This window comes from Manduca sexta, chromosome 22 (genome assembly GCF_014839805.1).
Source record: "Manduca sexta isolate Smith_Timp_Sample1 chromosome 22, JHU_Msex_v1.0, whole genome shotgun sequence".
NCBI classification, from domain to species: Eukaryota; Metazoa; Arthropoda; class Insecta; order Lepidoptera; family Sphingidae; genus Manduca; species Manduca sexta.
In genome coordinates this window covers 10,424,070-10,446,946 of record NC_051136.1, presented here as the reverse complement: position 1 = coordinate 10,446,946, position 22,877 = coordinate 10,424,070, and the positions used below count along the sequence as shown (strand labels likewise).

Below are 22,877 nucleotides of genomic sequence, written 5' to 3'. Positions count from 1 at the left end.
CTCATATTCGTCATTGAAACCTCTCAAGTTCATAACGGACTATCAGTTTTGTCTTGCCATAGAGAAAGTTTTCGTTCTGACGATAAAATACGTAAGGTACTTATAGTGTAGGTATTTCGGAGCAAAACAAAGGCACCGGAATCGTGGGGCGACTCGGTTTCCGGTACATAAACTCCGCAAGAGGGCGCCACATCGATCCATGTGGTTGGTATCATGTTATAAAAAAGTGTTCTGGATAAAGAAGTAACGGTTATCCAGCCATTATTCCGAATACACTTTAAGAAAGTCAATCCTGAATCTTTACGAAATAATAATCCGCTAAATATTATAGCATAATATACTATATATGAACACAAATACTTTGAACGTAGTCAATTCACATTATTAAATATTCTATTATGATAATCCGCGTAAAATTCAATATATGGGGCTCCAGCCTCCAGGGAAGATCAAAGTTATCTCAAAAGTTTCACACACCGCAACTCATTATCAGCAAAGCGTTAATCTGCTACTAAAATTTCAACAAATGAAAATTGGAGCGGTAGTCGGCAAACAAAAGCGTCAAGCCTCAGTCTTAGCTCGTTGTTAAAGTTCGAGCCGTGCGACATAACACTGGCTGTTATTAGCATAACGCAAAACACAGAAACAGGCTGTTTTGCTAAAAACTCGCCGAGTAATAAGGCAGCGAACACTGTTAACAATGCTTCGCTCGAACATTTATTACAGCCGCAAAACTTTTATCATTTTGTCAGTTGTAATCGGAATCGTGAGTACGATTAGCGAATAAATTATTGTTTAAGCAGTTAGATTTTTTTGGGGGAAAGTTTAATTTGTACTATATTTTACCACGAAATTGTGTCTAGACACGGAAACAAGGGCTTTGCTTATTAAGTTGTGAATAACCAAAAATATTTTTACACAATTATGCGGTTTTCTTTGTTAATAAAATCCTTTTCATGCCTATCAACAGGTACCTAGACTTTTAAAGTAAGTGCTTAGTGCATTAAACCATTCCTTAAATGGAATTAATGCAAGATTAATCTCGACTTTAATTAAATACTACAACTGACGGCGAGGTGCAACATACTACCATTGTAAAGGATGGTTATTTCATGAAGATAGCCTGCACCTCAAAATCACGAATGTGATGTTAAGAGTCAAACCTTTGAAAGTAGTAGGGTCATAATTTTACAATTAAAAAAAATTAGAAGTAAGTATACATTACCTTCCTCATAGCCAATTTTTTGCCTATTGTGTGGTAAAAGTGAGTTAGAAATTGTTACTTTTGAATAATGAGACATCCCTTCACAAAACTTACTTTGAAATTACAACACATAAAAACACTTCTAAATCCCAAATTAACATGTATCCTCATTAATATCGACTAAGCCCCACGATTAAAGGAATACGATAATATCTCCAAATTCAGATGAGAACATTAACGTTTCGTGATGTCAAATATGTTGAGCATTTACATTTTTGCCTAGTCATTGTCTATAAATAGCCGGCTTCCCCACTTTAATACGGATTCTGGCTTACAATGTTTGATTTATGACGCATGATAGCCTGTTGAGTAAAATATTGTGAAGGCGGTTACTGGGCGGGGAATTAAAAGCTACGAAGATAACATCAGAATTACCCACGGTATCCCAGAATAAGTCATTTTTAACAATGGTTCTGTGTTTAAATATCTGTACAAATTGTTTGGTGCATTTTTTTTTGAGAAATTTCACTGAAATGAAATGAAATGAAATGATTTATTTGAATCTGTAAAATGTTATACATTATTTAGATTCCGTCAATATTAACTCTACCACCAGTTCGGAAAGCAGTTTTCACCAGAGAAGAACGGGCAAGCAACTCTGGTGTTGCTCTTTTCAATCAGTGTAGGATAAAGACTACAGTACATGATAAAGTAAGAAGAAAAAAAACAAAAAAGTTTAGAGCAGTTCATTTATAGGCTCGTGAAATAAGGAATAAATTAATTTAATTTTTTATATGACTGCACAACCCTCTCAGGAATCATGAAATTTCTCTATTATCCTTATAATTATTTCCTCCCAGTACCTCTAGCAATTAGAAATTAGAAATGTTAGCGAAATGGGCAGAACAGTCCACTGTCTTTATTCTATACAACAAAAGTGTTGGAAAGTTATATTCCTTTTTATAAAGACGAGATATCGTCAAGCATATAAAGAACTAAATAATTAATAAGAACGCTTATTGGTAAGCGTATTTTACCTACTCTAAAACTGGTCAATACCAACACTAATAGCGCACAGTGGTAATGCACCTTCTGTTAATGTCTGACTGGGACACTTCATATAACGAAAAGGCTGTTCTTGGGTAGCAAAAACTTGTATTTATTACTAACGGCCGAAATTAATAAATCACTCACTATCATAATAGTGTTAACTAACTTTTGCTCGCGGCTTCGCCCGCGTGAAGGAGTTTCCCGATATAATAGTCCTGCAATAGTCCGGAATAGAAAGTATCCTATAACCTTTCTTGCGTCTTAAACTATCTTCATACTAAATTTAATAAAAATCCGTTCTGTAGATTTTGAGAAAATGGTTAACATACAGAAAGACAGAAAAAGGAACTTTGTTTTAGAATATGTATAGATATAAATCTTCAAACAATTATACGCGTAACAAATGTTCAATAGGTCCATATTGAACCTCAAGCTGTTTTTAACAGCTGTTTTTATTTCTAATAAATTTATCTTCGATAAAACTGCAAAGTATTTTTTATTTTATCTTCCCAAACATTTTTTGCACAAGTTTTTCTTCCAGACAAATACGTTTAGGTATTGTAACAGGTGCACTAAAGTCAACACCCTTACCCCCGGCATGGCAGTAAAGGCTCATTTTATGCTAATATTGTGGCAGACCAACCATTCGTGCAATTTAAACACCGTCCATAGAGGTTACAGCGCCGAACATATTTAGTTATGAAATATGTATAGGATATGCAAACTTGTATGTTTGAATATGGATTACGGTCGTAAAGTTAAAGTGGTGAAGCCACAACTTACTTTATAATGTATTTGACTATATTAATACAAATTTATGTTATATCTCGATTTAGATATCGCCCAAAATTGTCATGTGACCCTTAGGTAATAAAATTATTTTACGAATTGTAAAATTGATTATAATTTTTTTAAATAACAACGAATCTTACTCAGATACAAAATGTTAAAATCGAATCTATTCTTGTGAATAAAAAAGTTAAATCAATCCTCAGTAAGTACATTCACAAGCCGCGTACCTTACCATGCAGATTTATGTATATGAATAGTTAAAATAAGGAAACATTTCAAGGCGCATAATAAGCACTGGACCGTAATAAACCACCTACAATCCTGAAGTTTTTTCTTTCCCTACCTCCCCTTTCCTTACGGTGTGTCGCGTAAACAAGGGAAATTGAAACAAAGAAAATACTGAAACAATTTTGCTGCGTTTGCAACCTTTTTTCTAAAGAAAAGGAAACGCAGTAAACGAAAATTTTGTGAAGAAATGTGCACCGTATAATGCACAGCTCATTAAAAAGCGCGGAGTATGAAGTCAGAAAATGTTTTTTCCAGAGTACTAGTTCATGTATTACTCGCAGATGTAGACTAAAATATAATTCTATTTCTTTTATTTACTTCATGTTTATTTTTAACATTTCTTCTGGCTAACATAACGAGCTCAGATCATTTATTGTACAGATTCATAATAACTTTATTTAGAGATAATTAAAAATGATTCCAGTAAAATATGTATAACTTGATCGATTATGAGAACAGAATCGTTTGATCCCAGGAACGTGCAATCACAATTCTGTGAATTAAAAAAAAAAACACGCAAGCCGTAGCTGAGAATTGTGCCTATCTCTATGTCTCTGCCTTTTAATTTAATGAGCAGTTGAAGTACATTTACAATAAATACAAATGATAATACCCCTGTACATTAACATGCATGTGTTGAATGAAATAGCATATGGGTGGCTATGACTGTATGTGAGGACGAACTGCGGAAGGAGTGTTATCGCTTAGATGCGTAAGAATGTGCTTCAGTGGTTCGGAAAAGGGAACGCACGAAGAACGCATAAAAACTTATTTCACAATACCAAGGGGAGAGTTGAGCCTTGCAAATAATTTGAAATCGAAATCAATATAACTTTGTAAAAGTGTTCCGATCATATTATTCGAAAAGTTTCTGGTTTGATTGCTTAGGTATCTGTCGTCGTGTGATCTGTATACCGACTGCGTTGTGCCTAAAAATTATAAGTTGATGACATTCTTATTTCTAACATATTTATAATAACTTCTATGTGACTAAATCCGCTAAATATCAAATTATTAACACTAAAATATTATACCAAATAGATTAATTTAAAAAGTTATTACGCACACTCAGATGTACTTGTACAACATACATACAAATAAACAAAGTCATTACACCAACGTCACACTCGATAATAATATACTATCATAATACTATCTTCTGAACAATTACGCAATGCCATCAAATAGTCGTTCCAATCGGTAATTAAACTGAAATACGCGTATGTTCGAATGATCGTCTCATCCCTGAAGCGCGCCAGCCTGTGTAACAGCTTGATTTCGGAGGGCCCTCATAAATCCTGACTGGCGTGAAATTAGTGTCGCATGGCGGTTTAAGTACCGCCGGTACAACCACAGCTACGCGGACAGGTAAAACAGGGGAGAAAAAGACACTATTATTTTTCCTACCTATAATTAACTAGATTGCAATTCACAAGCATCAGTGAGGGTGAGCCAATTGAGAATTTTGAAAATGTTAGTCCATACAGTATGACTATAGTACGTAAGCTAATAGGTTAAAGTTATATTTATAATTACTTACTTTCGGAATTTTTGAGCACATATTCCCTAATATACTTCAATTCATAGTAATCTAAAATTTGTGCTTACTAATGTAGGTACATATTTCCTTTTAACAACTTTAAACTTAACATTCAGATATAATTAAGTTCTTGTTAGTAATATTAAATAAACATTTGTGTTTTAAATTTATTCAGGAAGATAGACTAGACTGCCTCGGTGGCGTAGTTGTATTGAATGTCCGGTACAATAGCGCTCTGAGGTCCTGGGTTCGAATCCCGGGTCGGGCAAAGTGATATTTGGGTTTTTCTGCTCAGTATCAGCCCGGAGTCTGGAATTTGTGCCCGATATGGCGATAGGCTTGCCCCCTGTCACATCATGGGACGGAACATACTTGGCGAAAAGTGGGTGCCCTAGTTGCGCCTCTGCATACCCCTTCGGGGATAAATGCGTGATGTTATGTATGTTATGTATGTATTCAGGAAGATGCGCGAACCCACATCACACAACTCCTTATTCCACTTATCCCCCGGACTGACCTTTTAAATCGGTCTAAAAGTAGCGATCTAATTTAATAGTAAAATAAATTCGGATCTTTGAAATAGTCTTCTATTCGCATGTTTTCCCTTTCCCGCGTCAATGTCACCCGAAATTCGAGACAATATCACAGCAAAATCGTATAACAAAACTAATATAAAGTTTTTGCGGAACGTTTGGCAAGTTTAATATTCTGAGAGTGAAATTTGTAGACAACCAAAACACCTTCTAAATGTTCTGTGTTAAACTGAGAAATAAATTCGTCTATCTGTTTCTTATTACTAATTTCCGAGAGTTTACAAGTGTCATCTAACATTTCGTTAGAACAAGTATCTATTTAAAGTTACGCATCAACACCTCATCACCATTTTCAACAGGAATACTTGGAATTGTTTGTACCGCTTCGTTTGAGACTTTCAAACATTACAAACACACCAACAGGTTATTTTTATAATAATCTGAAATTTTGTCGCTACTTTCTATCTGATGACATTTACGATGATAATTTGATTGTTTTTGTCTTATATTGAAGTTGAACACTTATTGACTTATTTTTGTTAATAAAAAACTGTTGTCTTTTACTGTATACATAGCATGTACGTTCACATTCAATAATTACCTACTTGTTAGTTTGACCTAAATTAGTCGAAGGACAAAGTAAAGGTATATCTATAGTTAATTTTAGATATTATTTTTTATTTACTTTAGATATAAATTTGTACTAAATATTGTGTAACCTTAGAAAAACAGACGTTATTGAAGCAAACAATTAAGAAAAGAGCACTCCTAAGAAATTATTGAAGTGTAAGAATTAATACACATATTACAAGTTAGGAAACTATAGTAGTGAACCTCGGGCAGCGGTACACCACAAATAGTAAGAAACCACGTCCGCAACTTCGAAGGACGGACCAAATATAAAGTAGTTTCTGACAACTCGTGAAGCCCAAATAATGTCGGTAGTCGGCACAAGTCAATGACTGGGGAACAGACACTATCGTGATTCACGCAGCGATTGTTCTAACTATGCATTATTTAATGACATAATGAGCTAGGTTATTCAGTTCATTTTAATATTTTAACCTTTTATTAAACCTACAGTTTATTAATATTGAGTAATGCAATAATTTACACATCGCAGCAGTGCCGTGCTATTTAACTTTTAAAAAGAAACGTTAGTTATTAGAAGATATAAGAGGGGATACGTGCGTAGTACATTTTCCATTTCTTGATACAAAAGCTACTCCCAAATGTTGTATTATAAAAGCTTTCCGCTGTCTAGCCGAAAGGAGGAGTAGGAGTCTTTCTATAACAATAATTATCGGGAAATTATCCATTCCCAGGGGATTAAAAATTCCCTTTGGAACTACGAAACTTAATCACAGAAAAAGTATAGTTAATATATCAGTAACATTACTAGACAAATCAATTACTTATCTACCAGGTATTTTATATTTATCACCACTGAGTACACGATTAATACAATTTATTAGAAATGCATGGTTTATCTCTCACAATTTTCTAATTTTATTACATGACATAAGAAGGTAGAAAGAGCGTTTTCCGCTCTAAGTATAACGACTGACGACGGCCACATTACGCAGCGTCATACTCACTAAAAAGGCATTTGTGCTCAAAACGCGCCCCTGTTCCACTTTTTGATTTATGGACGCCGAATAATGCATTTTATAATTATCGAGTAACAGCAAACGACGTCAAGCATTCCCCTCTCGCTCATAAACTGTGGAAGGTCTATATAAGGACATTTAGAAATAAAATTTAAACTGTTACGCAATAAAACCCTTGCCTACTGATTGGAACGAAACGACAAAATTATTCAGCTGAAGTGACGTCAAAAGTCATTAAAAACGCGTCGTGTTCTGTTCACGCTTTTAATTTCGACGTCGGCGGTCCATTTTAGAACTTAGTCCTTTTTAACGGATTAAAATTTTAAATTAAAAATATGTTGAAACCTTAATTCAAAATCAATGTAGAATCCAATTTTTGTAAAAGGAATAAGTATGTCATAATAAAGTATGTAGATATAAAATTTAAAGAAAATATAATGAGATTGGCCGTTATTAAAAGAAATTAGTTATAAGCAATATATTACTTTAATTCTAAAGAAAATGTCCTACAGAAACACATTGTGTTGGTCAGCTATGATAATATAAACAAGATTGATAGTGCCATTACAGCGCGGAAACACCTTTAAGATGTAAAATTCTTTATTTTTCGCAAACCGCATCGTCATATTCCTCCGTCCTTGACCAATTTATAATGATTAACTTTCAAAAGAAATCCCCACGCAATAATAATATTCTAGTACCCTTGCTGCTGACATAATTTATTAGGTAATAAATATTTAATATCTTTGTTGATACTTCTAATTTGTCTAATTTACTTAAGTTTATACTGTAGTGTATGCAAACTATGCGGAGTATTATGGCACTATGGGCAGAGGTTGTAAGAATGACATTGGATACGTCAGTGGAAAATAAACCATGCTAACAACCATTAGCTGTGTTTCTTTACGCTCCAAAGGACATTACAGTGGCGACGAGGATTAAAATAATAATAATAATAATTAGTAGACAATTATATCTTGTGCGCAAATAGTGTCAATAGTACTATTTTAACGATGTCGATCGGTAAAGTACGGGAGTTTGACGTGCGGTCAGGGGTATGGAGTTCTTATATAGACAGATTGAACATGTATTTTAAAGTCAACAAAGTAACGGACGATTTGAAATTACCAACTTTGATTGCTACGATGGGAGACGAGGCGTATGAACTACTCGTAAATCTCGCCAGTCCGAGTAAGCCGTCTGAATTACAATACGCCCATGTATGCGAACTGTTACGTCAGCATTTACAGCCGACGCCATCTTCGTTGGCGGAAAGATACCGATTCCGACAAAAACGTCAAGGATCGGGAGAAGACATAGCCACTTTTGTTGCGGAATTAAAGAAACTATCGCGGGATTGCAAATTTAAAGAAAAATTGAATGAGAATTTGCGCGATCAATTCATATGTGGTCTTAATAGTGACGTCATTCGGCAAAGGCTTTTTGCGGAAGAGGATACAATAACATTCGCTGAGGCGGTTAAATTAGCAAAATCCTTGGAGGCGGCGGAACGGGATGCAGCAATCGTGGAATCAACCAATGGGGCAGAGGCGATGCATGCGATGAAACAAAACACGAGCAGTAAAGGTTGGGCGCGCAGAGGAGGATCATACAGTACACCTAGCATGCGGACCAGAGCTGCGGGGGAACGCGCCGGCAGCGCAGGAGCAGGTGCGTTAGCAGCAGAGCCGAGTACGTCGGTTCGTCAGTACGGAGAGCCGAGGGCGTCTGTTCGCCAGTACGGAGAGCCGAGGGCGTCTGTTCGCCAGTACGGAGAGCCGAGGGCGTCTGTTCGTCAGTACGGGAAATGTACGGCATGCGGAAGGACGTCCCATTCCTTCACCGTTTGTCGATTCCGGAACTTCACTTGCAGCAAGTGCCACCGAGTGGGTCATTTGCGACGGGTGTGTCCCGCGGAAAATGCGGATTCGGCCCAAATGTCGCAGGAGTGCACCTACTTTGGAGGAGCGGAAGCTGGAGAATTTTCGGACAACGAATATGACGTCATTCACAACAGTAGCAGAGAGGAGGATGGAAACATCGAGGAGCAATTAAATCTCTTAGCGTTAAATAATTATAAGGCAGTAAGTTTACCAATATGTATTGAAGGTACTAAAGTTAATATGGAAATTGACACAGGTACCGCCATATCATGCATAAGTAAAAAGACGTATGACAGACTTTTCACTCATTTACCCATCGAGAATGATAATACAATATTAAGATTTTATGACGGTTCTAAAATTAAGCCTTTGGGCGTTATAACACCAGATGTAAATTTTAATAATGTCAATAAGCGGCTCGAATTATTTATTATTGACGGTGGCATGACGTCGTTATTAGGTAGACAATGGTTAGCAGAATTACAGATAAGCATTCCTCTGTTTAGTTGTAATCGGATACAGGGAAATAGTAATATTCATGTTAATAAAGAAATATGTTGCATTCTCGACAGATATAAAGAAGTATTTAGTGACGGGCTGGGACGGTACACGGGCGGAAGGGCGACGTTGCGGGTGCGAGAGGGGGCGGCGCCGGTATATCATCGTGCGCGGCTGCTGCCGTATGCACTGCGCGAGCGCGTCGACGCGGAGTTGGACCGTATGCTACGCGACGGCGTCATCGAGCCCATCGAATGCTCCGACTGGGCCTCTCCTCTGGTGCCTGTTTTTAAGGCTGACGGTACATTGAGGATTTGTGCTGATTACAAAGCGACCCTGAACCCGGTTTTGCTGATCGATCGTTACCCTCTACCAAGGATTGAGGACGTTTTAGTAGGTTTAAACGGGTCGCAATTCTATAGTAAAATAGATTTATCACATGCATATAATCAAGTAGAACTAGATGAGTCTCGAAAATATACCGTAATTAATACTCACCGAGGATTATTCTGCTACAATAGGCTAGTTTTCGGGTTGGCATCAAGCGTAGGAGTGTTCCAACGTATTATGACTAATTTGTTGCAAGGTATACCGAATGTACAGGTATTCTTGGACGACGTTATTATTGGTGGGAAAACACGGAGCGAGCATTTAGCTGCCCTTGAAGAAGTTTTCAAGCGCTTATGCTGCCACGGGTTAAAATTCAGGAAGAATAAATGTGTTTTCCTTGCACAAGAGGTTACGTATTTAGGATTTGTCGTATCAAAGGATGGTATTAAGGCCGATAGTTCAAAGATCGATGCTATATTAAAGCTAAATCGACCACAAAATGTTAGTGAACTCCGATCATTTTTGGGAATGGTTAATTTCTATGCTAAATTCATTAGGAATTTTAGTTCATTGTTAACTCCATTGCATAGATTATTAAAAAAGGGTATAGTATGGCACTGGGATATTGAAAGCGAACAAGCTTTCAACGGAATAAAAAGGAAATTGACCGGGGCGGAAGTATTGGCACATTATGATCCCGATAAACCCTTGATCGTAACGTGTGACGCAAGCCCGCATGGAATCGGGGGGGTTTTAGCGCAGCCAAGCGCTGGCGGCGAGCGGCCGGTCGCTTACGCATCCCGTACACTGACCGCAGCTGAAAAGAATTACTCGCAGATACATCGCGAGGCTTTATCCATAATTTTTACGGTAAAAAAGTTCCACCAGTACTTATACGGACGGAAGTTCATATTGCGTACAGACCATAAACCCTTGGTGTCTATTTTAGGTCCTAGTAGGGGCATACCAACGATGACCGCTAGCCGGATGCAACGTTGGGCCGTAATTCTCTCGGCATATGATTATGAGATAGAGTATATCAAAACTTCTGAAAATTGCGCGGATGGCCTATCACGGTTACCGGAAGTGACCAAAGATTTCCAATGTTACAAGGACACTATTCCCGAACAAACTTTTTTGCATTTTGCACAAGAGGCGCTATTGTTAAATTATAAAGAGGTCAAAATACAAACGGCAAAGGATGTCATTTTAGCTAGGATATTGACCTTCATTCGCGATGGTTGGCCTGAAGCTTGCGAGATCACCGCTTTGCGACCGTATTTCAATAGGAAATCCGAATTGTACGAAGAGCTAGGATGTGTGATGTGGGGCATAGAGTAGTAATACCTGTAGGTTGCCGCGAAAAGGTATTAAAAATATCCATGAGCCTCACATGGGGATAGTCAAGTCGAAAGCCTTGGCTCGCAGTTACGTGTGGTGGCCCGGTATTGACGAGGCGGTGGAGCAAGCTTGTGGCGCGTGTGGAACGTGCGCTGCATTCTCGGATGCTCCTCCACGCGCCACACCGCAACCCTGGCCTTGGCCGACTCGGCCATGGACGAGAGTGCACCTGGATTATATGGGACCTATAGCAGGGAAATTATATTTGGTTGTTGTTGACGCTATGTCTAAATGGCTAGAAGTATTTAGTGTACCGAGTACGGCGGCGGGTAGCACTATTGCGAAACTACATGAATTATGGAGCAGGTTCGGTATTCCTAAACAAATAGTAACAGATAACGGGCCTCCATTTACTAGTGGTGAGTTCGCAAATTTTGTTAGGCGGAATGGTACGGAGCACATATTTACAGCTCCGTATCATCCTTCATCTAACGGGCGGCAGAAAATGCAGTGAGAACCTTAAAGAAAGTAATAAAAAGGCGGTTTTAGAACGTAAAATGTGGATCAGACCTTAAATACATTCTTATTACATTATCGAAACATCGAACATTCTACCACGAAAGAAAGTCCAGCGGTATTATTAATGAATAGAAGGTTGCGAACTCCGTTAGATATTATTAAGCCAGACCGAGAAAATAATGTGCATCGAGCGCAACAACGTCAAACTAACGACGCTCGGGGTGAAAATAGAAGTTTAAAAGTTGGGGAGAGAATCTGGTACCGGCAGCATTCGATGACGGAGAAGTGGGCTCCTGGTACTGTGGCTAAGGCTACGGGTGTAAGGGACTTCAAGGTCTTAGACAAGAATAGTAAAGTAATACATAGACACATCGATCAGCTTAAGCCGAGGTGTGGGTCGCTTGTTATCCCCACGAGTTCTAGGGAGTCCAGACCTAATATAATGGGTTCAAGTCGTGAGAATGAGGCGACCCCAGTTCAAGAACGTTCAGTTGTAACGGGCTCTCCAATATCGCCATCTATAGGGCGGCAGCTCGGCGTTGGCATATCATCGCCGAACATTTCGAGTGCAAATGAACATCAAACACAAGATGAAAAGTTTAGTACGCCGCCCACTACGCCTGTACTATCCCAGTCACGACCATTGCGGAAATGTAGATTAGAGAAAATTGTTAGTTATAAGGAGTAGACCGTTAAGATTAAATTAAGTCGGGAGAGATGTAGTGTATGCAAACTATGCGGAGTATTATGGCACTATGGGCAGAGGTTGTAAGAATGACATTGGATACGTCAGTGGAAAATAAACCATGCTAACAACCATTAGCTGTGTTTCTTTACGCTCCAAAGGACATTACATATACCTAACACCCGAATTAACTATTTGAACAAACAAAATAAGTACCTACTACAGCGGTTCAATTAGTAGAACTTACGTACGTAACAAATTTCTGACTGGTCACTTATCTAGTGCATTTAGCTGTTAGAGCATTACCTTTACATGCATCACTTTTGTCATCAAGATCAATGTCAGTGCTGAATGCGCGATATCTGTTATCTGACCTTAGGGTGCTCGCGATGGAGTGAAAGCCTACCGGGTCCAACCCGTCGAGCGGGTTCCGCTGACACACATTGCCGCTTGATCTACGGGCTCTATTGGTTAACCAGTTTCTTATATAGAATACAATCGATTTACTTCAAGATAATGGGATTTCGAGAATAGGGTTTATAAATAGGGTGATGTTTGTTTAATGTTCGCAGAAGTTACCGTCAACTGTTTGATGTTTAATTCCATATCGCAAACGTTCTGGAAATTTGACTTTATCAAATTACGGATTTTAAATGAATATTTAATAGATACGACGTGGAATAAATATATTCGTAATCTATAAGTAGTAGATATAAATATTTCCCTCCTTTTACATATTCCAATTTAAAATAGGTTATTTAACTATATTATCCCTCTATATGTAACTTCGTTAAATAATTGTCGGTTTATCAACTATTTAACGGATATAAATAAGAATTGAAAACACATAAATGTCATCGACACTCAAATATATCATCAAAATAACATTGTAGCAACGTTGCAGTCAGGAAGCACTGAGCCGAAACGATATTAACTCCGGCAAACCCAATTAACGGGGTTCTTCACTCCCACCATGACTTTTATTATTAATTTATCACGAAAATTATTATTTTCTTCCTTAAACGATAAGTATTAAATTTCTTCGTAGTTAACGACCAAGTAGGCGTTAAAGCTTACTCATTAAAAGTTAATGTAATTTATGCAATGCTTCTAAAATACTTCCCAGAGTAAAAAATACACATAATTTAATAGAAGGTAAAGAGAACGCTGATTTAAATAAATCTAGCTTTTGAAGATCACGTTGCTTACTGACAATTGTATGCAATTTGCATGTTGTGTTCACTTGTGTTCTTACAAAAAAACATCATAATCATAAAAGTAAATAATAGTCAAAAGTTTTAATTAAACTTGGCGTGTATAAGCACAGCTACTTTTGTGCCCGACTGTATGTACAGTCAGCCACAAAAGTAGCTACAGGTACGTTAAATGTACAAATATATTAAGATTTATTTGGATATGACTCCTATAGATTACAGATTCTAAAGTTTTGAATAGTAAGTTAAAATTGAGCATTAATGTTACAAGTAAATAGAGTCAAAAATATCTACTTTGACTGATGCACTCAGCTGATATCCGTATACCTCTCTAGACATAACTCAGATGCTCAAAAAGTTTAGCAGTATTCCCACAAAATTTTATGAAGTTCACCGTCTTGGTAGTTAAATTGCTGTATTATGTGTAACTTTACCATTGCGCTAGCTCTTTGTTTTCATCGAGGCAGGACGGCGTTGCAAGCGTATCCGCATCACCCTCGGTTCTTCCGCCAGGATGTTCCGGGATGACGCGCTCTATCGTCGTCACTTCCTCGATATCAGAGTCTATGCCTTGAGCGAAATCCATATAGAACGACTCGGGAATCGCTCGAGCCGCGTCGCAGCAAGCGACAAATCTGGTGAGCTGTCATCCATTTTATTCAGTGTTACTTCCTCATTGCTAGCAAACACTAGTTTTAGAGTCCGAATCGTTTTTTCACTTTTTTATAAGTCATTTTGCATTTTTACCACTAGCCCATTTCAAATGTAAGCATACGTTATCAATTTCAAATGTAGAATCTATTTATTCATTATTCACGTCAACTATAACAAAAAGTTAAAAACATTATAAAAAAGCGTGAACAATTAACGCCTTACTCGTTCCGGCTAATTTAAAACAGTTCCTTTAGTGCCACCCATCAAAGTAAAACGGCACTACAAAAAGGCGGGCTCAGACAAACAGCGGTAATTTATCTTGTTAAACATAAAGTCCGCTTCGGCGTAAAAAAAGAACAATGACCTGTGAACAGTTTCTAACGTAACCTTTCCCTAAACTGACACCGCTTCCTGCGGCACTAACAACCGGTCGCGAACACGCACACGTCCCTACGTGCCTAGTACTTCAAAATACCCCACGGAGTTAATGCGCGTCAGCATTATTATTCAACATAACTCCATATAGTATTGCGGTTCTTTTCAATGACTAAAACCGCTTTAGTCAATCAATCACACCAAAAGTCCGCTCGTTATGGACCTTAAGTAATGAATAATGTAACGCAGTCGATTTATCTTCAGCCTCGTTTAGTTAAAGGCTGATAATAGATCGCTATAAAAATTGATCCTCTGAGACATACATTCGGCACCTAGCTTTAAAAAGTTTGTTCTAGGTTTGATATACGTTTAATTAACAAATTAAAAGAAAAAGCATCATACAAAATAAAAATACAACTTCATAAACTAATGACACACATTTATAAACACAATAAAATTATACAACTTTACTTATAGTCACTTTAACCCTTTAACATTATTAAGTAAATTCGTAAGCGATATTAATTTCCCCGTTCCCTAGGGAACAACAACAATACCCAAGACCAAACATATTCATTTGCACATGACAATCTGTCGATTCCTATGCTAGGCACGCATCGCACCGGGGAAGACTTATTGACACGGAATAATTCAACGGGCTCGGGCACGGGTAGTCACTCACACACCGGTATATTTGTAGCAGGGTAAGCACGTGCGTACTGCGTAGTAAAGGAACGTGGCGGGCGACGCCGGCGCCCTCCCGCGGCAGAGGTTGGCGCGCGATTGCCGCGGCCCGCGAGTACCAACGCAACGCGTCCACAGCGCGGGAAGGGCGGGGATGCACCCTCGGACGGCACGGGATCAATCTGACGCGTTCCCGGAACCCGCTAGCGAACAATTATTTTCGGATACATACCATTCATATACGTCCTTTATCGAATTATCAAAGTCCAACACTTCATAGCACTTCCATTCCGGTCGGTATTGAGGTCAACTTTAAAATAAAACTACCGCTTTATAATATCTATACAAGTTTATAACATAGTTTTCATACATATTAAACAATAAGATTATAATTAATATGTAATTATATAATCAATATCACAATACTTTTAGTCTTAATTAAAAAACAATGCTTTACAGTTTGGACTAAACCGATGTACTAGTAGAGCTAATACCGATTACATTTTATTATATCATTAAAGTGACGATAATCCTTATGAAGTACCTATATTGTTTGCATTAAAAGTATAGCTTTTAGTTTCGTTTGTACAGCGAGGCGCGAACCGAACGAACACAAACTGAAAAGTAACGGAAAACAAACTTTAAATCGACCGTCATTTGCATTCTTATAAGATTTCTCGTCGCGTAATGTTATTTAAGAACGTTGTTTTCTTCCGAGAAGTTGTGTACACTTAACAATATTAGGCACTTTACTGTATAGAATACAAAATTAATTAAAAATGATCTATACGCATTTTCACGATCAGTATAAACAAAATGAAACATGAAAAATCACTGCATTGTTAACAGCTTAAATATGTATATATTTTAAAATTGATATACTGATATTCTGATTATCTGTATGGTAATTTACGAACAAAAATATGACCATACAAATTTATTACAATTGATACATTTTCCTTACACAAACTTTAACACTTTTCAACTTCATAATTGCCTCCTCAGTCACGTATTTTAAAACCATCATAGAAAGTCACATAGATGGCTGTAATGCGAGATTACGGGTTCGATTCTCGCACCCAGGCAAATATTCGTGTGATCCACCAATAATTACAATCATGCTTCCTGATATACACAACACAAGACTGTCATATTATTGTGGCTATAATATAATATTGATGATTAGGTGTATTATATTATGGTCAATTTTCAAATAACTTTAAATATAACATTTTTACGTAACACATTAAATTTGATATTATACTAGAGTCGTTTACAACTAAAACCTTACTACATAATGACATGAAATCGTATAAAGCATGCAACTATATTTTATAACAATACATTTTACTTAAACTCTTGATTATAGTACTAGCAATATGAATATACATTGAAAATTAATATGAGGAATTAGAAAGTGTCAATTTAAAATGTTTAAATACAAAGGAATTGTAGAAAATTATTCATATTGTCTTCCTATATTAACAATTTCGGCACATTAACTACAAAGTATCTACATTATTTAAACAGATGAGGTGCATACGTCTGTGCAAATATAAATGACAAGAGAAAAAAAACATTAATATTCAGACTTCCGACGTATACAAAAAAGACGTCGATATTGGATATGAAAAGACTTACGATCTTCGAAATCAAATGAATCTACAAAATATTCATCGTTACCAGTCAACATCAATGTGCGAAGGGTCCATATAAAGCGATTCCCACCGGCTTCCTTATGTAGAATCTAATAATTATCAAGAACGATTTGCAGATCATGATGCATATTAGTACCTATATGTTATATCGGGTTCCTTTTGGAAAATTTTGCCATTCGCCACTGGTTGACATAAATCTAAAATAGTAAAATTATGCTAAAAACTTTTAACTGGTTTTATGAATGAAACAATTATCCTGGTAGGTATATCGATCATAAACGTTGCTTATATTAGAATTCACTAATTACACCATAGACTTGTCAAAATAAAAACAAGACAAACGTGCACATAAAACAAAATCCAACTTACATTCTACCTAAAACCCATTCGTATAAACACATAATTGAGACAAAATTATGTATCTGGTCAAAAATAAAACACATTTTATTTTACATTTCATTTGGTATTCAAATGTAGATAAAATTATTGCCGAGACACGTTTCGCACAATCCGGAAGGTGATTTAGAATAGTTGGAGTCTGGAATTGTTATTTCAGTTAATTTTAAATTGTGATTTAACCGACGCAGGATTTCCACGCGAGTCCGCCGCAAGCCATGGCGCCGATGAAATAAACCGCCAAAGCGGCTATCACGGCCATGATCACGTACATTTTGATGTTCTTCCAAAACAGCGAGCGCTGTAATGTTCTAACTGTTGCGGTGCGGTACAACTCTGTAAACAAATTTAAATTGTTAAAACCACGACTAATAAACAATCGATATAACATTAAAGTAAATTGTAAGGTGTTTTGTTTTTCTTGGTTATTTTTCACTGTTATTGTATGTGAATCCAATCTTTGAGTAAAGATAGGTCACATATCACTATTGACAAAGAACAGGTATTAAATTCATGATCAGGAATCCATGAATTCTAGATTTTCTTACTACTTTATAGACGTCATATTTTATTGTGTGTATCGTAATGAACCAAAAAGATATTATGTTGATACTTACAGCTGTCGCCAAATCATCAGTTTTCTTAACTAACAATTCCAACTTCTCTCCGCGCATCGCCATGCTGTCTGTAAAACAAAAGGCATGTTTATTAATCTATATATGTTTCCGCTGTTATGGTAAATAACTAAATATTCGAGCAGTTAACTCTTATAAATAAAGTATACAGAAAAATATTTCTCGTTAAATAGAAAATAAAAATATCTAAACAACTCTACTAAGATAGAATTACAGGAATTGGTAAGCGATTTTAAATGCTTAGAGATAATTTTGGCATCGCGTATATTAGAGCCATATATTTCTCGCTTGGATCTTGACTTTAATTTAAACTTAATAGAACTGAATGGAATAAACCTTTAATATTAAATTATACAGTTTGCCGACACGTCTAGGAAGAATTTTTCGAATTAACCGACGTGTCCGGTATCAATGGCGTGCATTCACGCATGAGTGATTATAATCGCGGTTTGAATTAGATAAAGACGCCTGTTTTAACCATAACCATCCACATCCTCAAGATTTCGCAAAACGTAACATAACAATGGAAGAAAAATCAATCAATCGTTTATTCAAGAAGAGTTGCTAACCAAAATACCAATGCATTATTTATAAAATATATTAATCGTATCTCGTGGTATATTTATAAACTAATGAGTAAAAATGTTATGTGACCTTTCCTATACTTTTTTATTGTGGGGGAAATCGCATTACTGCTACCGCCTAGTAGCGGTATAAGTGAAATGGATGTATTGGTGTTACCGGTATTACGACCCAACGTCGACACCTAGGAAATAATATAGAGTCGTCTGGGCGAACATTGAATCGAGTCCCTAAAACTGCATTTATCCTCCACAGGCACACCAAATCGAACCTCAATGTCGCTTTCTTCGGCGCATATAAAAAAGACCCAGGATCCTTCCTATTACTAAAATAATTGAACCGTTACTGCACGACGCCGTTCATGGCCCGCCTCGGCGAAAAAAGCAAAATGCGATTCATCTCGCGGTCATTGAAGCAGGTGAGGCTGACAACTCCCCACTGGTCGCGCAGTGACACACACACAAGGCCTTGAATTATAATCATCTCTTAAAATAGGCTGGGAATGCCGTAGTCGAATTTTCTACATGGCTCATTCCTAACGTAAACGGTTCAACCTTTTCAGAAGCTAATTACGAAATACCAATTCTTAAATACGCAGAATTTATCACAGCTATAGAATAAAGACTCGGTTTAGATATAATATAAGCACATTGAACTTAGAAATGTTTGTCAGTTATTCAAGGTCAATAAAAATGAATTTAAAGCAAAAATCTTATCTAAATCTCTTACACTTATTATTTATAAAGCAGGCAACGGTAGATTTCATCAATGATGTAATTACAGGATCTAGAGGATTGTAGAGACTAAGGGCTCATATACATAATCACGATACGACATCGTTGCGCGTTGCGATGTCGTGTCGTGAATTTTTACGTTGCTATTCGTAGATTTCGACGATACGACGTTGCAATGTGAAACGACGTCGTATCGTGTTTATGTGTATGAACCCTAAGGTGAACCATCAACATAAAAATAATTCATTCTGATATCACTTTAAAGATAACATGTGAAATTTGACTGTAATAAAATTTTGCTATTTCATTTGGTATTACATAAAAGTGAAAAAATTACATCTATCATATTCTTGCTTGTAAAGTATTTTACGGAATAAACATATAGTATTTTTATCATTTGTTAATAAACATTAAAATGAAACATGTAAAACAACAATACATCCAATTAACATACACAATAATTATAGTGCTTTCAACTCAATGCAGCTTACTCACCAGTGATAAGGATAGATAAGCAATGTTTACCCGCATTAATCAATTAGCAAAACTAGGAAAAATCAGTTTTTATTCATGTTTTAAAAGGAAAAATTCAACAGGGATTCAAAAATAACAATAACTATTTTTTTTTATTCCTAGCATGACAGTGACCACACCGCACCTGATGGTTGACATACTGATTTCAAGTTCATTACCCACCTCCCAGAATCAAAGCAGTATAATCAGCATGGTGTTACTGAGTCATGTCTATTTTATCCACCAGGCACGACTACAACTATGTACTCATACTACGGGAAGAAAAAAAAAAACACCTTTGCTGGTGGTAGGATATATTGTATATTCACCCGGATAGTGACCACCGTACACAATGTGTTAAAACCTGCCATAGTGGCCCACGTTAGGTGCAGAGGGTATACTTTGCTATGCTAGTATAATTTTTTTTTATTATTGTTAGGATCAATAAACTATGTATATCAAATACAATAGAGATTAAAGTGAGTAGATAATTGTTTGCATTAAGTTATATTACCACAATAAAAATCATTTGTAAAACAAACATCAAAGCAAGGTGTAGTGCCACATTTGTTGTATTGCTTTTAGATCCATAATTATTTTTATTCACAAGTATAGTTCACGAGTAGGTATAGTACTGTGCTCTGGTGACCCGCTAACTTTGTCATTCAGCTGTATAAAAAGGCAAGGCATGCCATACTTTTTGTTATATTTACCAAGTTATTTTAGTCAATTTATGCATAATTAGGTTGGCTAGCTATAACATTTGGTAAATTTAATATAAGTTATATTAGAATGAAAAGAAATTTCAATAAAAAATTACAGCATTCTCAGTCCTCCTAAAACTTTGTCAATCAACCCGCAACTGAAGCAATGATTATAACAAATCTAACTGAAAATTACTACTTTGATCTATAGAATGCTAAGATCATTTTTATAAGTTGGTAAGATTTATAAAAACATTTTGAAGACTTCAAAATGATATTTTACATATCAAAACGCCCATTACATGTCAAGTACCAAACACAATAACGAATTGACCACACCCTAACCTATAATCCACCTAATTGTTAATCTTTTTATATAAAATGCCAAAATATACTTTATTTATACCACAAAAATAAAGTATCTGTACCTATATTCACAAAAGGTGGTGCTAGAATGGAGCTCAATTATCAAATGGATACAAATCATACAATAAATAGATTTGTTATAAAAACTGCTATAATATCAATGTTTTAGTTATGGAAATAGTTCATAATGACCATTATTTTTATTCCAAATTTAATTAATGTATTTCACCACATAATGAAATTTTATCTTTACTAATTGGATATGAGTAAACAAATAATTAATGACATGCAGTAGTTTGAAACAATTGTATTTAACAATAAATAATATTTAGCTTTGTTATAGTACAATGTTGATTAGCACCCTAAATATGTTTGTCTAAGCCCTACAAGTTATTGGGCTTTTTTTATTGTATCTCGCAATGTGGCTTCACTGTACCTAATGTTAGCAAATTGAAGCCCACAGAAAGTGTCTAAGCTAATTTTCTTACACTGGATTTTTACTCTTCCTATGGCTTTAAATGGAAATAAGTTATTCTTTTCCATAACCCATGAGATACTTAAATTAAGATGATCCTAGCTTGCTACCTTAAATAACATGTAGAAGACTACAAACCTCCACAACAATGCATAATATTTTAACAAAGCCAATAATGGCTATTTAAATTTACAAGTGTATTTATTTGATTTAGTGGCAATATCTGTCATTTTAAGCAATTTAATCTACTACACTATCAGTGAGATAATTATGTTTCCATTTATTTGCTTTTATCCAATGCCCAGGTGTATAAACAAAGATCTCTACAACTCAACACAAATATAAAGACTTATTCCTTACCAATGCTTTTAACCATTATGTTTTTGAGTTCATCTAGCTCTCCGTGCACTCTTGATATGGTATCCAGATCTCTTGAGTCACTATAATGCTTCATCTCAGTAGCCAACACACGGACAAATTCACTATTCATTGCATAAGGAATAGCAGTCTGTGCCGTATCGCCAAATGCTGTTATAAATCTTCTTTTAATCTCATTGAGAAAAAGGAATGCTCTAGAACGTTGGAATTTCTGAAATAACAAAATATTTTGTTCATAGCAGTCATTGTTAGAATTTTTGTTACAAGAACATTAGAAAATTTCATAAGCTTTATACTCACATCATCAGTGATGCAGAAAAAAACTAATTTATTTTCCGCGATGTAATGAAATAAATAGTTTCCGTGGGAGTACGTCAGCTTGTCATCCTGGGGCGGTATCTTCGACAGAATTTGCTCTGTGACTTCAGTGAAATTCCCATGACAGGTGGCATATTTAGCCAAAACTACTGTGCCCCTAGCCACAACACTAAACAAAATAGGCATCTTGGAAAAAAACTGCGCCGATGAATCAAACAAAGAACACAATCTAAAAACACTTTACGTTTGCTACAGATTACTATAGAAATCTGACAACTTATATTAATCCTTACAACACTTCCACTAAAATAACTGTTTATACGCAACTTTTTAACGAGTCTATCGGAGCTTACAGCGAAAATTTATTTTACAAAAATGATTGCGGAAAAACAGTGCGAGCACCTGCTGTCAAACACGTCAAATATTTTTTTTTATATTATGTTGTTATGTTTAAAATCCTAGCGGGAAAATTTGGCGAAGGAAATGCATATATACAGCTAAATCGATTATTTTAGCATTGTTTCCCGTTGACCATATATATAATCAAATATAAGTTAGAAAATTTGGTACAGTTTATTTATTATATTATATGCTTTAATAAATTAACGTCATTTTTTTTTTAAATACATGCTGCCTTAGACCATTTAAAAAGGACGCGCCATGTGCTTACTGCTGCGTATAAAAAAAATTGACACAATGTACTAAAGCTATTAGCTAACTAAGTTTACAGTTTTCTATCCTTATGAACACACACGTAATGAAATCTTAATTTACACTTGCCTATTTTGCCCACATTATAACAGATTTTATAAATTTGTTCATGAGCATTTAATTTAGACGGATCAATTATTGCTAGCAATAAATGTACGCAATTATTGTCGCAATAATTTGCACATAAAACACTCGCAATGGCGAGGC

At 36.0% G+C, this 22,877-nt stretch overlaps 3 protein-coding genes across 4 annotated transcripts in view; 1 reads left to right on the top strand and 2 right to left on the bottom strand.

Annotated features, from left to right (window-relative positions):
* The window catches only part of LOC115451708 (proton channel OtopLc), a 62,235-nt gene extending 46,930 nt beyond the window's left edge, over positions 1-15,305 (bottom strand). Inside the window, 4 exon segments of the mRNA XM_037441513.1 lie at positions 13,922-14,086; positions 14,088-14,111; positions 14,113-14,309; positions 15,203-15,305. Coding sequence (XP_037297410.1) covers positions 13,922-14,086; positions 14,088-14,111; positions 14,113-14,141 — 218 coding nt within the window. The 5' untranslated portion in view covers positions 14,142-14,309; positions 15,203-15,305.
* On the top strand, positions 7,828-9,555 carry LOC119190175. The gene is made up of 2 exons (XM_037441457.1): positions 7,828-9,101; positions 9,473-9,555. The coding sequence occupies exons 1-2, from the start codon at positions 8,031-8,033 to the stop codon at positions 9,476-9,478; spliced, it is 1,077 nt and encodes a 358-aa protein (XP_037297354.1). The 5' UTR covers positions 7,828-8,030; the 3' UTR covers positions 9,479-9,555.
* Positions 15,306-17,015: 1,710 nt separating the features above from the next.
* On the bottom strand, positions 17,016-22,394 carry LOC115451709 (vesicle-associated membrane protein 7). Of its 2 annotated transcripts, none has more exons than XM_037441622.1 (4): positions 21,942-22,394; positions 21,624-21,852; positions 17,868-17,939; positions 17,016-17,590 (listed from the first exon to the last, which is right to left on the bottom strand). In XM_037441622.1, the coding sequence occupies exons 1-4, from the start codon at positions 22,143-22,145 to the stop codon at positions 17,433-17,435; spliced, it is 663 nt and encodes a 220-aa protein (XP_037297519.1). In that variant the 5' UTR covers positions 22,146-22,394; the 3' UTR covers positions 17,016-17,432. The 2 variants fall into 2 exon arrangements, with proteins under 2 accessions (XP_037297519.1, XP_030035945.2); XM_030180085.2 differs by having other exon boundaries at positions 17,872-17,939; positions 21,942-22,393.
* Between the last annotated feature and the right edge of the window lie 483 nt (positions 22,395-22,877).